The sequence below is a fragment of the Ruditapes philippinarum genome, unplaced genomic scaffold (assembly GCF_026571515.1).
Source record: "Ruditapes philippinarum isolate M1 unplaced genomic scaffold, ASM2657151v2 ctg1019_1_1_1_1, whole genome shotgun sequence".
Classification (NCBI taxonomy): Eukaryota; Metazoa; Mollusca; class Bivalvia; order Venerida; family Veneridae; genus Ruditapes; species Ruditapes philippinarum.
In genome coordinates this window covers 133,939-148,683 of record NW_026857033.1, presented here as the reverse complement: position 1 = coordinate 148,683, position 14,745 = coordinate 133,939, and the positions used below count along the sequence as shown (strand labels likewise).

The 14,745-nt window shown below is 31.3% G+C and overlaps 1 protein-coding gene and 4 non-coding genes across 9 annotated transcripts in view; 3 read left to right on the top strand and 2 right to left on the bottom strand.

The window, feature by feature from the left end:
* LOC132748578 (uncharacterized) overlaps positions 1-14,745 on the top strand; it is a 70,031-nt gene that overhangs the window by 36,848 nt on the left and 18,438 nt on the right. For 4 of the 5 annotated variants that reach the window (XM_060738188.1, XM_060738186.1, XM_060738187.1 and 1 more), the window contains 12 exons: positions 84-147; positions 631-702; positions 1,449-1,595; positions 1,807-1,884; positions 2,770-2,928; positions 3,368-3,455; positions 5,797-5,895; positions 6,481-6,518; positions 6,961-7,107; positions 7,500-7,727; positions 8,387-8,584; positions 9,103-9,216. In XM_060738188.1, the coding sequence (XP_060594171.1) occupies positions 84-147; positions 631-702; positions 1,449-1,595; positions 1,807-1,884; positions 2,770-2,928; positions 3,368-3,455; positions 5,797-5,895; positions 6,481-6,518; positions 6,961-7,107; positions 7,500-7,727; positions 8,387-8,584; positions 9,103-9,216 (1,432 nt within the window). The remainder of the gene's footprint in view (positions 1-83; positions 148-630; positions 703-1,448; positions 1,596-1,806; positions 1,885-2,769; positions 2,929-3,367; positions 3,456-5,796; positions 5,896-6,480; positions 6,519-6,960; positions 7,108-7,499; positions 7,728-8,386; positions 8,585-9,102; positions 9,217-14,745) is intronic. The other variant, XM_060738189.1, reaches the window with a different exon arrangement.
* Positions 13,106-13,177, bottom strand: Trnat-cgu (transfer RNA threonine (anticodon CGU)). The gene has a single exon. It is a non-coding gene; the product is annotated as a tRNA-Thr (tRNA).
* Positions 13,336-13,408, top strand: Trnat-ugu (transfer RNA threonine (anticodon UGU)). Its single transcript has one exon. It is a non-coding gene; the product is annotated as a tRNA-Thr (tRNA).
* Positions 14,159-14,230, bottom strand: Trnat-cgu (transfer RNA threonine (anticodon CGU)). Its single transcript has one exon. It is a non-coding gene; the product is annotated as a tRNA-Thr (tRNA).
* Positions 14,358-14,430, top strand: Trnat-ugu (transfer RNA threonine (anticodon UGU)). The gene has a single exon. It is a non-coding gene; the product is annotated as a tRNA-Thr (tRNA).

Below are 14,745 nucleotides of genomic sequence, written 5' to 3'. Positions count from 1 at the left end.
TAACAAAGATTATTGTACTTGTTTTTATTTAGCATGAAACATTAAATAAATTAAATATTTATGTACCATTTGTACCATTTCAGATGAACCAACCCCGGCAGAGCTTGCACTGGCTGCTGGAAGGGCATATGTTATACTGCCAAAAAAGTAAGAGGGTTTTTGTTTTATTCTTTAAATAATTTTCATGGATTCCCGAATATTTTTCAGTTAAGAACATGCATATTCTGTTGGTTTAAGACATTACATAGATTAATAGGTCCTTACTTGTTATGGATAAAGAGAATAGGATATTTTTTCTTGTTGGTGACTTATTTTGTAGGGATGTATCCTGTTTTAGTTAGCCAGCATATCCAATCTCCAGAATCTTGTGATATAGTTTTTGATTTCTTTATGAAATCTGAAGAAAAAACATTAATAACATAAAGACCATTTACATGCAATTTATATTCAGTTGCTATTTGTGAATTATTTTCATGTTTATCATACATGCCATAATTTTTAGACTCATTTCCGAGACACTTTTCATTTGGAGGTCGGGCATTGATCAGCAAACATATTTTTTTTAATTTACATAGTGGCATACAACCTATATTACTGGTATAAACAACAATAAATTATTTATTTATTTAGTCCATCGAAAATAAGCTTGCCTACAAGCTTGGTTACGGGCTTTGATACAGATATAGCCTTGAATTGGCTCAGGTTGTACCTGTGTTCTTGTTATGTAAATGTTATCTAAATGTTAACATGTATGTTGTTTTATTTGGTTATATGTTAAATGATTAGGACAGAATATTTGAATGTTTAACATTTCTTTTACATTTAGGGTTTTGTGTTAATGAAATTGAGTGTAAGTTTAAATAAATTTTATGTTGAAAGGGCAAATGGTTTGATTTTATTTTATGTTTAAGGCAAACAGGTTGGTTGTATGGATTTTATGTTTGAAATGTAAAAATGTGTGAGTCTAATGTATTTTCTGTAATGTTTAAACATAAGGTGACTGCAAAAGTAGAGCTTAATTACAAATTTATTTATAAAATATGTATTATGTGATTAATACAGGAAAGTTGATGCAAGATCTAACTGTTGATGATATTTAAAAACCTATACAATAGGCTTAAATACCAATATTAAATTAAGGGCCTTTCTGGTTTAAACTTCAAATCCTGTCAGATCTTTTGATGGTTTCATCTGAGAAGCTATCAAGCTTGCTTACAGATATCTGCCATTAGAACTGGACAGTTGATGTATAACCTTTATATTGTCAGCTTAGAACACTACAAAACAGTGCTGTTTTTTTTTCTTGTAATTTGTTTCATGTATGTTGTTTTGATTTGTTAAAACTAAGTTAAAGCCTTTTTTGCAACATAAAAGCAGTGAGTTTATTTTCCCATTATATACAGCAACAATTTTTGTCTTAACGACCAATATATATGTTACATAATCAGGAAGAAGAAAAAGGTGAAGTCCACTATATCAATGGCCAGACTGGATGAGATTGAAAACTTCTTAAAGAAACAACCGAAGAAATTAGTGCGATCAGAGTCCATGATCAGAATACCAAAACCTATAGAGAAAGAAATGAGAGTTCCGACGTAAGTTATTCACCAAATGTTTATTTTCTATTTTAAGGAAACCATCTTGTTTGAGTCGTCAAACACAGTTGCAATTTCATATCTGAAAACAGCAATTTTTTGTTAGTTTATATTTTCCTTTATTATCACTCTAATTTGTAAGTTTTGAATACATACTTAAAGGTTGTGTGTTATTCTAATGAGCCAAAAAGTATATTTGATTTGTTTTCAGTCGTATTAGAGAAGGTAGTAGAAGAAGTATGCCAGATATCTTCAACTTTGATGATTATGGTAGAAGGAAAGGTCTCAAGTAAGTTTTTTTGTGTGTGATAGATTGACCTAATTTGCAATATTTTTATAAAATGTTAATGTGTCATTAAAACAACTGTGACAATAGCAGAGGAATAGAGTTTACTATTGGTCAATTTCATGACAGCTTTAGACATATCTCAAGTTTAAACATACATGTATTTATTTTAGATACTTTTCGAAGATAGTGTGATTTTACTTAATTTAATGGGTATGAAAATTTGAGGTTTTGTAAAAAAGAAATTTTTCATGTGTTTTTAAATTTTTGGATTGTCTTTTTAATGATAATTATTTTATCCAAAAATAATCTTATAGCAGAGAAAATAGAATTTTGTTGGATCTTAAATGTGTGTGTTGACCTATCCACAAGAACCACTAAAGTCAGTGCCCCACAAAAAATGATTTTACATAATAACTTACTCTAGTACTGCTGTCATGCAAATACCAGCCCGCATAGCTCATTTGGTTAGAGTGCGATTCTTGTAATCTCAACATTATGGGTTAGATTCCCAGGCTGGCCAACTAAAATTACTAAAATGTCTTTCCGATGTGACTTTTAATTGAGGACTTGTGAATCAATGCTTAAACACTTGGCACGTTAAAGAACCAGGAGAAGCTTCTGGAAATGGGCCATCTTTCTGTATCTGTATCTTGCACCATCCTCCAAAGTATAAAATGACTAATACTCTTCTGGAGGAGTCGCCCATATGAGCAACCAGTGGTGAGTATAAATAAACTCATATTCACACACAAACACACACACTGTCATATGAGGCATAACAGTTTTGACTCGAAAGGGGATCAAACCTGCAGTCCCTGCATTAAGAAGCAAACACCTTTATCTGTACACCACCTCTTCTCCTATTGTTACTACTTTTTTCTGTAGGAAAAAGGACGACACTCGTGAATGGGTTAGAGATATTTGGAATACTTGGTTTGATGAAGTTTTTCCACCTACTCCAGAAGATTCAGATTATGAAGAAGAAGAGGAACTGACAGAAGAACAAATAGCTGAAAGAGAAGAAGAGGAAAGGAAAAGGAAGAGGTATATAATGCCAGTTTATTTAATATATATATCTTGTAAATAGAATGTGTAAATTTTACAGCATACTTGAGTCATAAATTGGTATAAAACAATGATGCTTTTTCAAGGAGTCACCTTCTGGCAAGTTCTTGCATGCAGAAAATTACTTTACAAGTTCATAATGGAACTGTTTCAAAATGCATCTAAAATATCCTATTTAAGAAACATTTACAAATACATGTACACTGAAACAAGTAAGTACTAACAGTTAAATAACAGGGGGGGGGGACTTTTGAAAACAGATGTAGAACATGTAAAAAGCAACTTTTAATGATGCAATGCTTAGTAATCATTATGTAGCAAAAAACAAACAACAAAAACAAATGAATAGAAGTAGAATTCATCATTGTACATCTTCTGGTTATACATTTAACTTGTGATTTTACTTGTCACTTTCTAGGAAAAGTTCAATGTCCAGCTCAGTACCGGAGGGTATGGAATATATAGAACCATTAACTGAGAGTGATGAAACTCTAGAGGTTCACCAGGTAAACACTTACTCACTTATGTCCCTGACATTAAACCAGTGGAATGTAAGTAATGGCTGTATCCTGACATGAATTCTGAATTGCAAAGTTCGAGGGATTTTTTATTTATCAAAAACTTAAAATTTAACAGCCAAACAGAAATGAACTTGGTCATACTGCTCTAATGAGCAGACTGGCACTTTGAGGAAGCATTATATGCATTTATAGATTTAAAATCTGTTTATATGAATAGACTACATAATTAAGATAACGCATTGTGAAGTAGCTCATATAAGAGTCAGCATCAATTTTACAAAATATTACACTTGGCTAAAATCACATTATTTTAAAGATGTGTTGTTATGAAACAAGACATTGATTATTTGAGTACTGATATCATCATGCAAAGTCATCTATTCTTTCAAGGGATCACAACTTAATCTCTACTACTCATAAATGAGCTTTGCTATCAAAGAGTCATAACTCTTTATATTTTGTAAGAATAGGACATTTTGAGATTTTGCTAAATAAATGTTAATAATTGTTGTTTTTTATTTTCTTTAAAAATCAGACATGACAGTAACATACTAAAATGTCCTGGTTTTTACAGATAAGGAAGTTTTTATCACTGTAGATCTCTCTTCTTCAGTCCCAGAATTGAGAACAGAATATTTGTGTGGTCTCAGTGACTATGGATACATGACACTCGAGCTTTTTTTGACATTATCATAAATTATCATAAGGCACACTATAAATCTAGTATAATGAAAATCTGAAAATGCATGGTAGTTTATAAAATGCTTTTCAAAGAAGTTGTGTGTTTTCAGTTTCCCAGTAATAGGGTGATTATTGATTATTGTAATGTTTTTTTATTTATTTTGGGTAATTTTGTCAAAGGTTGTTGTACCTACATATTGTTCATTTACCAGATAACAACTCTTATAAACTTACTAATATTTTTTTGAATATTATTACCACTCACTATTTTTGTAATGTTGATTTCCCATAGACCAATGGGAGTTATTCTTTGTCATGTGGCTAAAAATTTTGTACTGTTACATTGGTAACAGTACTTTTTCAGAGTAAAAAATCTGAAAAATAAAAACATACAGAAACAGTGTTCCATTAAGTATTTGTTGAGGGAAATAAAATAAATAATATAAAGGTTTGTAAGTAACAGCCCTTGTCAAATTACTGTTACCCTCGGCTTACACATGGGTAACAGTATTTTCCTTGGGATGATAATTTAACTGTTACCCACAAACCTATGTGTTATTTATATATTGAATATCCTCATAAATCAGTGATGTTATGAAAAGCACAGTAGTGATCCTTTACAGTGTAGAATGCACTTAAATGTAGATAGATAGTTAGAAAAGGTTTTTTTCAAGTTTAGATAAAAAGTTGTTATATTTTAGTTTATCATTCCTTCTGGTGTCAATTTTGTGATAATCCTTACCTTTTTTTACTGATTAGTTCATTTAATTATAAAGTGTAACTGATTATTGTCCTTGATTTACTTTTATTTGGTACAGGTTTTGAAGATACATGTATATATTTAGATTATTTGTAAAGTTTACTTGTATGCAGCTCCTTAGACTCCTTTATGATATTTATGAAATTAACTTTGAACTTTATTGAATATGTTGAATATGACATTTTAGCTATGGGGTAAATAAGGTTCATTATGTTGTCTTTAGTGTATTATATATACTGTATATTATATGAAATTTGAAATTCAAAGAAAAGAAAACACAAATATAGAATGATATATATGATATATAATGAGATTTTAGCTCGACTATTCACAGAATAATAGAGCTAATGCAGTCACCCATTTGTCGGCGTCGGCGTCCCTGTGGTTAAGTTTTTGCGCGTAAGCTGGTATTTCCATAACTACTGAAGGGAATGGATTGAAACTTCACACACTTGTTTATTTATTATCTAAGATGATTGGCACAAGTCCCATAACTCTGATTTGCTTTTTTGCATAATTATGCCCCTTTATCGACTTTGTTTGTGCCTTTTTTGGGGACAATTTTATGCATTTATAATAATAAAGCAGTGATTTACTCGATAAAACATCTTAATGACAAGCCTTTGTACCTTTTTGACAATTTAATGTATTCATATAAGTGAGCATTATTATACTCAATGAAACACCCTTGTGACAACTTTTCGAATAGTCGAGTGTTACTGTCCTCCGACAGTTCTTGTTTTGTACATGATTTATTTTAAGTTTGTTATGTTTGTTGCTATTATTTCAGATAGCTAAATAATACTTATTTATTCCATTAAGTAATAATAACTTTTGTAAATTAATATTCCTCTTGCTATTTTATATTATACATGTATATTTAAGATTATAATGGAGGAGATAGAGAAATTGACAGGAGAGATGAACAAAGTGAAGAGACCTAAAGCATTTGACTACAGCAGACGTGGGGCTCTATATAGAAAGGCAGGAAATCTGTTAAAATACTGTCTGCATCCGATAAAAGCTTGTCTAAAGACTTGAAACAATACTTGAGTATCAAATAGTAGTGTCAAAATTTTGTTTTCATATTTTAAAGCTTATTATTATTGATGCATTTTTTCATAAAAGCTGTTATAGGCTGAATTAGTGTATAGGGCCCATCAGTTGAAATAATTTTAAAAAGCATTTTAGAATATTTGTTATAGTAAAATTAAAAAACAACTGCTGTGACAGCTCAACCCATTTCACCACTGATCATGCTTAGTTAGAAGTAGTATTTGAATATCTTGAAAAATATGATCAAAATAACATGAAAATTGCACACTTGGTTTGATTGAGACTGTACATGAGGGATAATGCTACATCCCTCAGGCCCCCTAGCAAGTGCTGAATTCAATGATCCCCAACATTTGAGCAAACATTTATAGTTCTAACTTTTTTAAGACTTAGTTATGTATATTGATTTACTACAATATTACATGTTTCAACTTTTTGTCCTGAATTAAACATATGCAGAAAAGACATAATTTGCCATTACTAATTTTTAGAAAATTTATTCCCTTTTACTAGATTGGCTATTTAAAGGCAGCAGAGGATGACTTAGGAAGGTACTGGCATCTTTTTATTGATCTTTTTAAGAAATGTGAATTAATGCAAGGAAATGAGTGAACCTATTGAGAATATTTTATTGGTGTAGTTATACATGTAGTTTTTAGAAGTTGATGACAATAAAAGTGCTTGAGTGATGGAATGTTTTTTTCTTTGGTGTTTTACTGAATGATAAAACATTTGTTCAATTTCATGAATTATTTTCTAAAGTATAATAACATGTATATATGAAACTGACAAATAAACTAATTTACATGAATGAAGAAAGAAAACCTGAAATAACTTAGAAATAATCTTAAGCATTTACAGTGTAGTTTTGAATGTAATATAAATGCTAAGATTGATCTCAAAAACTTTATAGAATACAATATCCAAGATATTTTAAATCCATATATGCTAAAAAGAGTTGTATTATTTTGGACAATTTTTGCCTATTTTCAGAGCTATACAACTAGAGCCACTGTTACTAGATGCCTACTGGCACAGACATTTACTGTATATTCTACAAGATAGGAAGAAAGAAGCCCTGGATGACCTTACATTTCTACTGAAACATACAAAATCACATGCTGGGGCATATAGATCCATGTAAATATTCCTAAGTGTTTGTTCTATGAAATTCTTGATTTAATCTAGGAAATATGATATTTCCCCATTGAATTTAGAAAGTTCATTGTTTAAGTTGAACCAAACTGATCCTTGCTGACATTGGCATTTGAATTGGACTTGGAGCATATCAGAACTGTACATTCTATGACAATCTGGAAAGAAATGAGTATTTTCCACATTGAATTTTACAAACTTTGTATATGTTTTGTGTATGTTCCCTTGAAAAACTATGATAAAGCATTTTTTGAATTATAGAAATATTGCTGAAGCCTTGCAGTGTTTTAAGATAAAGCATTGTAGTGTTTTGAGGAATACTGTATGTGTATGCTATATAACATTATATAATACACATGTATTTTTCTAACTTTCAGGGCTGAAATTTATAAGAAACAAGATGACATCACCATGGCGATAGTCAACTATACACAGGCAATAAAACTCAACCCTAGAGACCATGAGGCATATTTTGCACGTGCAGAGTGTTATGAAAAGCGTGGAGACATGTTATTGGCCCTGGAGGATTACTCCGCATGTACAAAGATCAAGCCAACTAGGACAGATGCTATACTCAAACATGGAATGTACTACTTTGAAAATAAGTAAGGCTGATTTTTATGCTATGAATATCAGCTTACCACACATTTCATGAAAGGATTATTAAAAATTAAACTTTCGGGTAAAAAAAAGCAACACAAGCTATGAACCCTTGGTGGAAAAACAGTCGTAAAAGAGTACATTATAATATAATCATAATGCCTGTGTATATCCCTTTTTGTAAGGTCTTTAGCTCACTTAAAATAAGTTTCAGGAGGGCTTATCAGTATAGACTGAATGCTGTATCATCAGGCACCAACAATCAATTACTCCTTTAAAAGTACTGATCAGATTTATTTTAAATTTGCTGTGACAATCAATTCTATGAACTATTGATGTACTCATCACATAATTTTAAATGTAACATCATTAGATGGAGCTCATTGAATATTGGTCAGATGATTTTGATAGACCTCTATGAAAAACCACTGAAGTTAAAAAATAGAAAAACCCTTGAACAACAAAAAAAAAAAACAACCAGAAACAAGAAAACTTGTTATGGATCCTTAAATCATTCAATAATTTTCTTCTCCTTTTAGTGGATGTAGAATTTGTTTGTTGCAAGACAATACTGACCATCTTATTTTTTTACATAACTGACCAGATATAGACAGTAAAATCTTTCAGAACTTGACTGATAATATATGTATCATATTTTGAACAGGAGCTGGGGAAATGCTATTAATGATTTTACTGACTTACTGAGAGTTGACCCGCTAAATGCCTCTGCTCGTGTACTTCGGGGTCGTGCCTATGCTGCCATGGGTCAGTGGAGCCCTTCAGTAGAGGACCTATCTGCAGCTATACATCTGGATCCAAACCACTGGCAGGCTTTCTATCATAGAGCATGTATATTGAGAAAGTATGTATATACTTATATTTTTTATATATACATGTATATGTGTGTTTTTTTATGCAGTTTAGTTAAATAAGTCATTAGTCCTTACAGGCACTGCTTTACCTAATTTCATCTAGCAAATAGGTCCGATTGATTCTTTCAGGTATTATTCTCTTGACAGCAGCTGCAAAACGATGGTGTCTGCGAATACACTCAATGCGTCTCATAAATTCGACCATATTTGAGTAGAAATTTAGAAATTTAAGGTAGCTTCTTAGCTGGCTCAAATTATCAGACTCAACTCAAGCCTTGAGCATTATGAGGAGTTGATTAAAAGTTCGTGAAACCACAACTCAAATTTTTACTCAACTTAAGTTGTAAAATAAGTACATTCAATACAACAGACTTAAGTTTCTTTGTGAAACCGGGGCCTGAACTATGTTTCCAGTGATGTTATTATCTACTGATAGGGAATTATTAATGTTGTTATATAAATTACTCACCTTACATGATGTATACATTTTCCATAATTTGTTTTTTAGAGCTCACCCAAAGAGAGCATTACATGATTTTAGTGTATCACTTATGATAAATGATTCCGATGAAAACATCAGCTCATATCTTCATAGAGGAATCCTGTATAATGCCATGGGAAAGTAAGATATCTTTTATTTATACCTTTATATAACTATCATAATCAAAGAATCTTACACATTTGGGACAAACACTACCTCACAAAATGCTTACACCTAGAATAATTTACCTGTTATAACATTATACCCCTAGGAATCTGGGTAATTGATATCAAAAATTAAGGTTCATTGCCTGCTTGTACCATATTTATATATTGTATGTCCAGTATTAAATTATCTTTTATTTATCAGAGCATACAATCAGTAAGGATATAACTTCAATTTGACATCATGGGATAGTTTAAAAATCCACAAAATTTGTGAAATAATAAAGTAGCAAGGAGTGGCATCAGCCATTTGCCGCAATGTTTGTGTTAAAATTTTATATCTTGTACTTATATGAATAATAATCCAATATATATGAAATATATCCAATAATGCAATCCGGCAATCTGCACTTACTTTCCCAGAGTTCCTTTGTAGTCAACCTAGTCTGATTTAGCCCTTTTTCCTTTTGATTCATTGGCAGATTTTTGAGGGCATAAATATATAATCTTTATGTTAATGGAAATATATTTCTTGAATAACTATTATCTGATTGTATATTATTTTTGTACATATAATTATATATGTCATCAACAATGTCCCCACTCCCTCCACCCCACCTCCAAAGCACCTTGATTTCCTGAGATATATGAGAAGTTTGTTAACCTGGAAATAAAATGGTGGCCATCTCTACCTGCATTTGAAAATTTTCATGCATTATTTTTTTTGAGTCATTTTGTAACTGTCTGTACAGAATTTACTTTAATTTGATTGTGTTGAAAGTTTATAGACACATGTTGAATCTGTTCAAGGAACCAATCTTTACTAACTAGTGAGTGTAAAATTTCTTTCTAAAGGAAACAATGGCTTGCTCCGCATGGCCAGCAATACTGATAATGAGTCTGGTACTGAACTGGCTATGTTTAAACATAAAATGTGTTGCTTTAAAAACTGTACTACAGATGTCTTGAGATTATCATCAGATTCTCATAATTAAAATTATTTCAACCTTAAAAATTAAGTTAATCACCAGGAGGGAGTATATTGCATGATTATTAATTTTTCTCGAAGTACAATCAGTTTACTAATCAATTTATATGAACACAAATAAATGGAGATTATTTCACTCACAAAAAAAAATGTATTGTCCCCTTTAATGAATTTTTATTTTCTTCAGATGGAATAACATATGCAATACTCGGGATCTCAATTTTATAGTCTTAGCTATTCTCATAAGGACTGTTTAAAGGGACTCCACTGAGTTTTTTAGTTCGACTATACGATAAGAATAAGTAGAGCTATTGTAGTCACCCAAGCGTCGGCATAACCACTTATGTTAAAGTTTTTGTAATAGTTTAAATATTTTCAAAGTCCATTGACATATGGCTTTGAAACTTTGCACACTTGTTCACCATCATTACCCCAACCTGTGAACAGGATGTATCAAGCATTTTAACAGAATTATGCCCCTTTTTAGCTCGACTATTCGATAAGAATAAGTAGAGCTATTGCAGTCGGCGTTGGCGTCGGCGTAACCACTTATGTTAAAGTTTTTGTAATAGTTCAAATATTTTCAAAGTCCATTGACATATGGCTTTGAAACTTTGCACACTTGTTCACCATCATGACCCCAACCTGTAGACAGGAGGAGGTAACACTATCAAGCATTTTGACAGAATTATGCCCCTTTTTCGACTTAGAATTTACATTAAAGTTTTTGTAATAGTTCAAATATTTTCAAAGTCCATTGACATATGGCTTTGAAACTTTGCACACTTGTTCACCATCATGACCCCAACCTGTAGACAGGAGGAGGTAACTCTATTAAGCATTTTGACTGAATTATGCCCCTTTTTCGACTTAGAATTTACGTTAAAGTTTTTGTAATAGTTCAAATATTTTCAAAGTCCATTGACATATGGCTTTGAAACTTTGCACACTTGTTCACCATCATGACCCAAACCTGTAAACAGGAGGAGGTAACTCTATCAAGCATTTTTTTTTAATATCAAGCACTAAGAATAGTCGAGCGTTGCTGTCCTACCGACAGCTCTTGTTTGACTTAGAATTTACGTTTAAAGTTTTTGTAATAGTTTAAATATTTTCAAAGTCCATTGACATAAGGCTTTGAAACTTTGCACACTTGTTCACCATCATTACCCCAACCTGTGAATAGGAGGAGGTAACTGTATCAAGCATTTTGACAGAATTATGCCCCTTTTTCGACTTTGAATTTACGTTAAAGTTTTTGTAATAGTTTAAATATTTTCAAAGTCCATTGACATATGGCTTTGAAACTTTGCACACTTGTTCACCATCATTACCCCAACCTGTGAATAGGAGGAGGTAACTGTATCAAGCATTTTGACAGAATTATGCCCCTTTTTCGACTTAGAATTTACATTAAAGTTTTTGTAATAGTTTAAATATTTTCAAAGTCCATTGACATATGGCTTTGAAACTTTGCACACTTGTTCACCATCATTACCCCAACCTGTGAATAGGAGGAGGTAACTGTATCAAGCATTTTGACAGAATTATGCCCCTTTTTCCACTTAGAATTTACATTAAAGTTTTTGTAATAGTTCAAATATTTTTAAAGTCCATTGACATATGGCTTTTAAACTTTGCACACTTGTTTACCATCATTACCCCAACCAGTAAACAGGAGGAGGTAACTGTATCGATCATTTTGACAGAATTATGCCCCTTTTTTCGACTTAGAATTTATGTTAAAGTTTTTGTAATACCTCAAATATTTTCAAAGTCCATTGATATATGACTTTGAAACTTTGCACACTTGTTCACCATCATTACCCCAACCTGTAAACAGGAGGAGGTAACTGTATCAAGAATTTTTTTTTACAATCAAGCACTAAGAATAGTCGAGCGTTGCTGTCCTACCGACAGCTCTTGTTTGATATGACTGGACTGAAAAATTTTGTTAATATTTTTGTACCATTTGATAAATGTCTAATAACTAATAACTTGTGTACAGAATTTCAGATCATTTGCTCACTAGGTTTTTCAAGGATAATAATTTTTATTGTGCAAAAGTACTAGACCACTGGGCCCTACAGCTATTAGACTATATTATTAATATTATTCACTATATTATACATAACACCAATCACCACAATAAAACCTCGCAAATAATGGTTCTAACTAGTTGTAATGACAAAAAAACTATTTGTATAAAGTTCACATACAGTGATAAATCTAGGGTTGAAATTAATATTATCTTGAATTTAGTAACTTTAAAAGAAATTATCCTATTCTGTCAATCTGCCAATATTTTACAAAAATCATCTCACCAATATAAAAATGCATTTATTACACAAAGATAATAGCAAAGATTATGCTTTTTAATCTGTTTGCATAGCTGGTTGAATTTATTTGGTTTGAAAATGATGCAAAGTACTTTAAATATGAACTGATAAATTGTTACCTTAGTGCAGTAACAGGTTATCTTCTTTTAAATGATATACAGTGTTAATCCATTACTGCACTAAAGTGATAATATATGGATTTACAAATAAGATATTTTAGAAAAAAAATGCACCCAATGCAGACTAAGATTGTGCCGTCACTATTCACTAGTATAAACCCTTAAAATGATAAATAGGTAATTAAATTTGTCCAGATTGAAACATGGGCAAGTCCATTCCAAAATTAAACCTTATGTACATCAGAATATATGTATAACTTGAATAAGTTAACAATAAAGAAGTTTATAACATGAGAAAAAAAAATTGAATTCAGCTGTCAAATATGACAGGTTGAATTAAGATAACAAGATTTGATATGTATGATAATCAGGTGACTAAAGGTGTTTATCTTGTCATTATGTAATGTTAAAAATTTACATTGCCTCCAGTGAGGTTTGAACTCACGACCCCTGGTTTACGAGACCAGTGCTCTACCACTGAGCTATAGAGGCATATGATATACTGCTGTATTGTAATTAAACTTAATACCATATCAGTACAGACATTGTGAAGTAAGATAAGAAATAATCCAATAACTTAACAAGTCACAGCCTGTCCTTTATTATGCTATTATAGTTAATCCTTCATATATGTACAATATGGCCATATAGCCTCCATAGCTCAGTGGTTAGAGCACTGGTCTTGTAAACCAGGGGTCGTGAGTTCGATCCTCACTGGGGGCTGTGAACAAATATTTTTTTGTTGCAAAAGTTACAGGGGGCGGTGGGGGAGACCATTAATATTAAAGCTCATAATGAAGTATGATTTTTGTACGAAAAATGAAAAAAAAAAATCATATTTTATATGCAATATACAATGTATTGCTGATCAAAGCAACCTTTAAGTTAAAAAAGTTAAAAGACAGTTTAAGATTTCTATCTCAGAACTTACAACATTTGTATCATTGAAATACTGTTGGTTAATAGGTTTATTGTGAAATCTTGTAAGAAATAATGTGAAAATGACTGTTTTTATGATTAATATATCTATCTTTTTTATATGTTAATGTATTCATGCATCTGATTTCTTTTTTTGTTATGCAAATTTTATTTCAGCTGAAATATTTGTTTAAATCAGTAATTCAATGTTTCTTTATTTTATAATGTGATTAAAGTCAATCTCAACAGAAAGTCTTTATTAGGATAATCCTGTAATAAGATAATCCTTTTGAATAGATAAAACTTTACATGAGTGGGTTTAACATGTCATAATTTATAAAACAGTGATTTAAATAGGTGAGGAACACACATACAATACCAGGTCGAGTTTAATGATTTTATTTGTTACTAGTTTGGAGTAATATAATACTCTACATCAGGCATATCATCATGTCATAATTTACTACATAAAATAGCATGTTAGTGAAATCTATAACTTAATTATAGGTCAGTTGTTTTTCTTCTTATTAAAATATTATGTAAAAAAAAGATTGTTGCCTCCAGTGAGGTTTGAACTCACGACCCCTGGTTTACGAGACCAGTGCTCTACCACTGAGCTATAGAGGCTACATATGCTGCACATTGTGTATATAAAGCTATTGAAATGGGTGTATGGCAAATATCCAATGTGACATATGATAGCTTATCTGATATTTATATAAATATTAAATTTCTATCTGAGAGGCCTACATGAGCCTCCATAGCTCAGTGGTTAGAGCACTGGTCTTGTAAACCAGGGGTCGTGAGTTCGATCCTCACTGGGGGCTGTGAACCATGATTTTTTTTCTTTGATTGTACATATGGAAAGTTCAAACCTAAAGTGATATTATAAATGCCCATCCAAGGGTATATAGTGAGTGAACTGGTGAAAGTCAAAATAAGTTTTCATTTTGCCATAATTCCTTTCAATATAATTATCTTCTTGGCTTAAACGATAAATAATTGAATTGGCCTAAAAAAAAAAATCTGTAATTATTTCTGTAATTATGTATTGGAATTTATGTTCAGTTTATAAAAAGAGTGGGGCTCAACTTGACTGTGAAAAAATCAGAACTCTACGCTTAAAAATGTTTAATTATCTC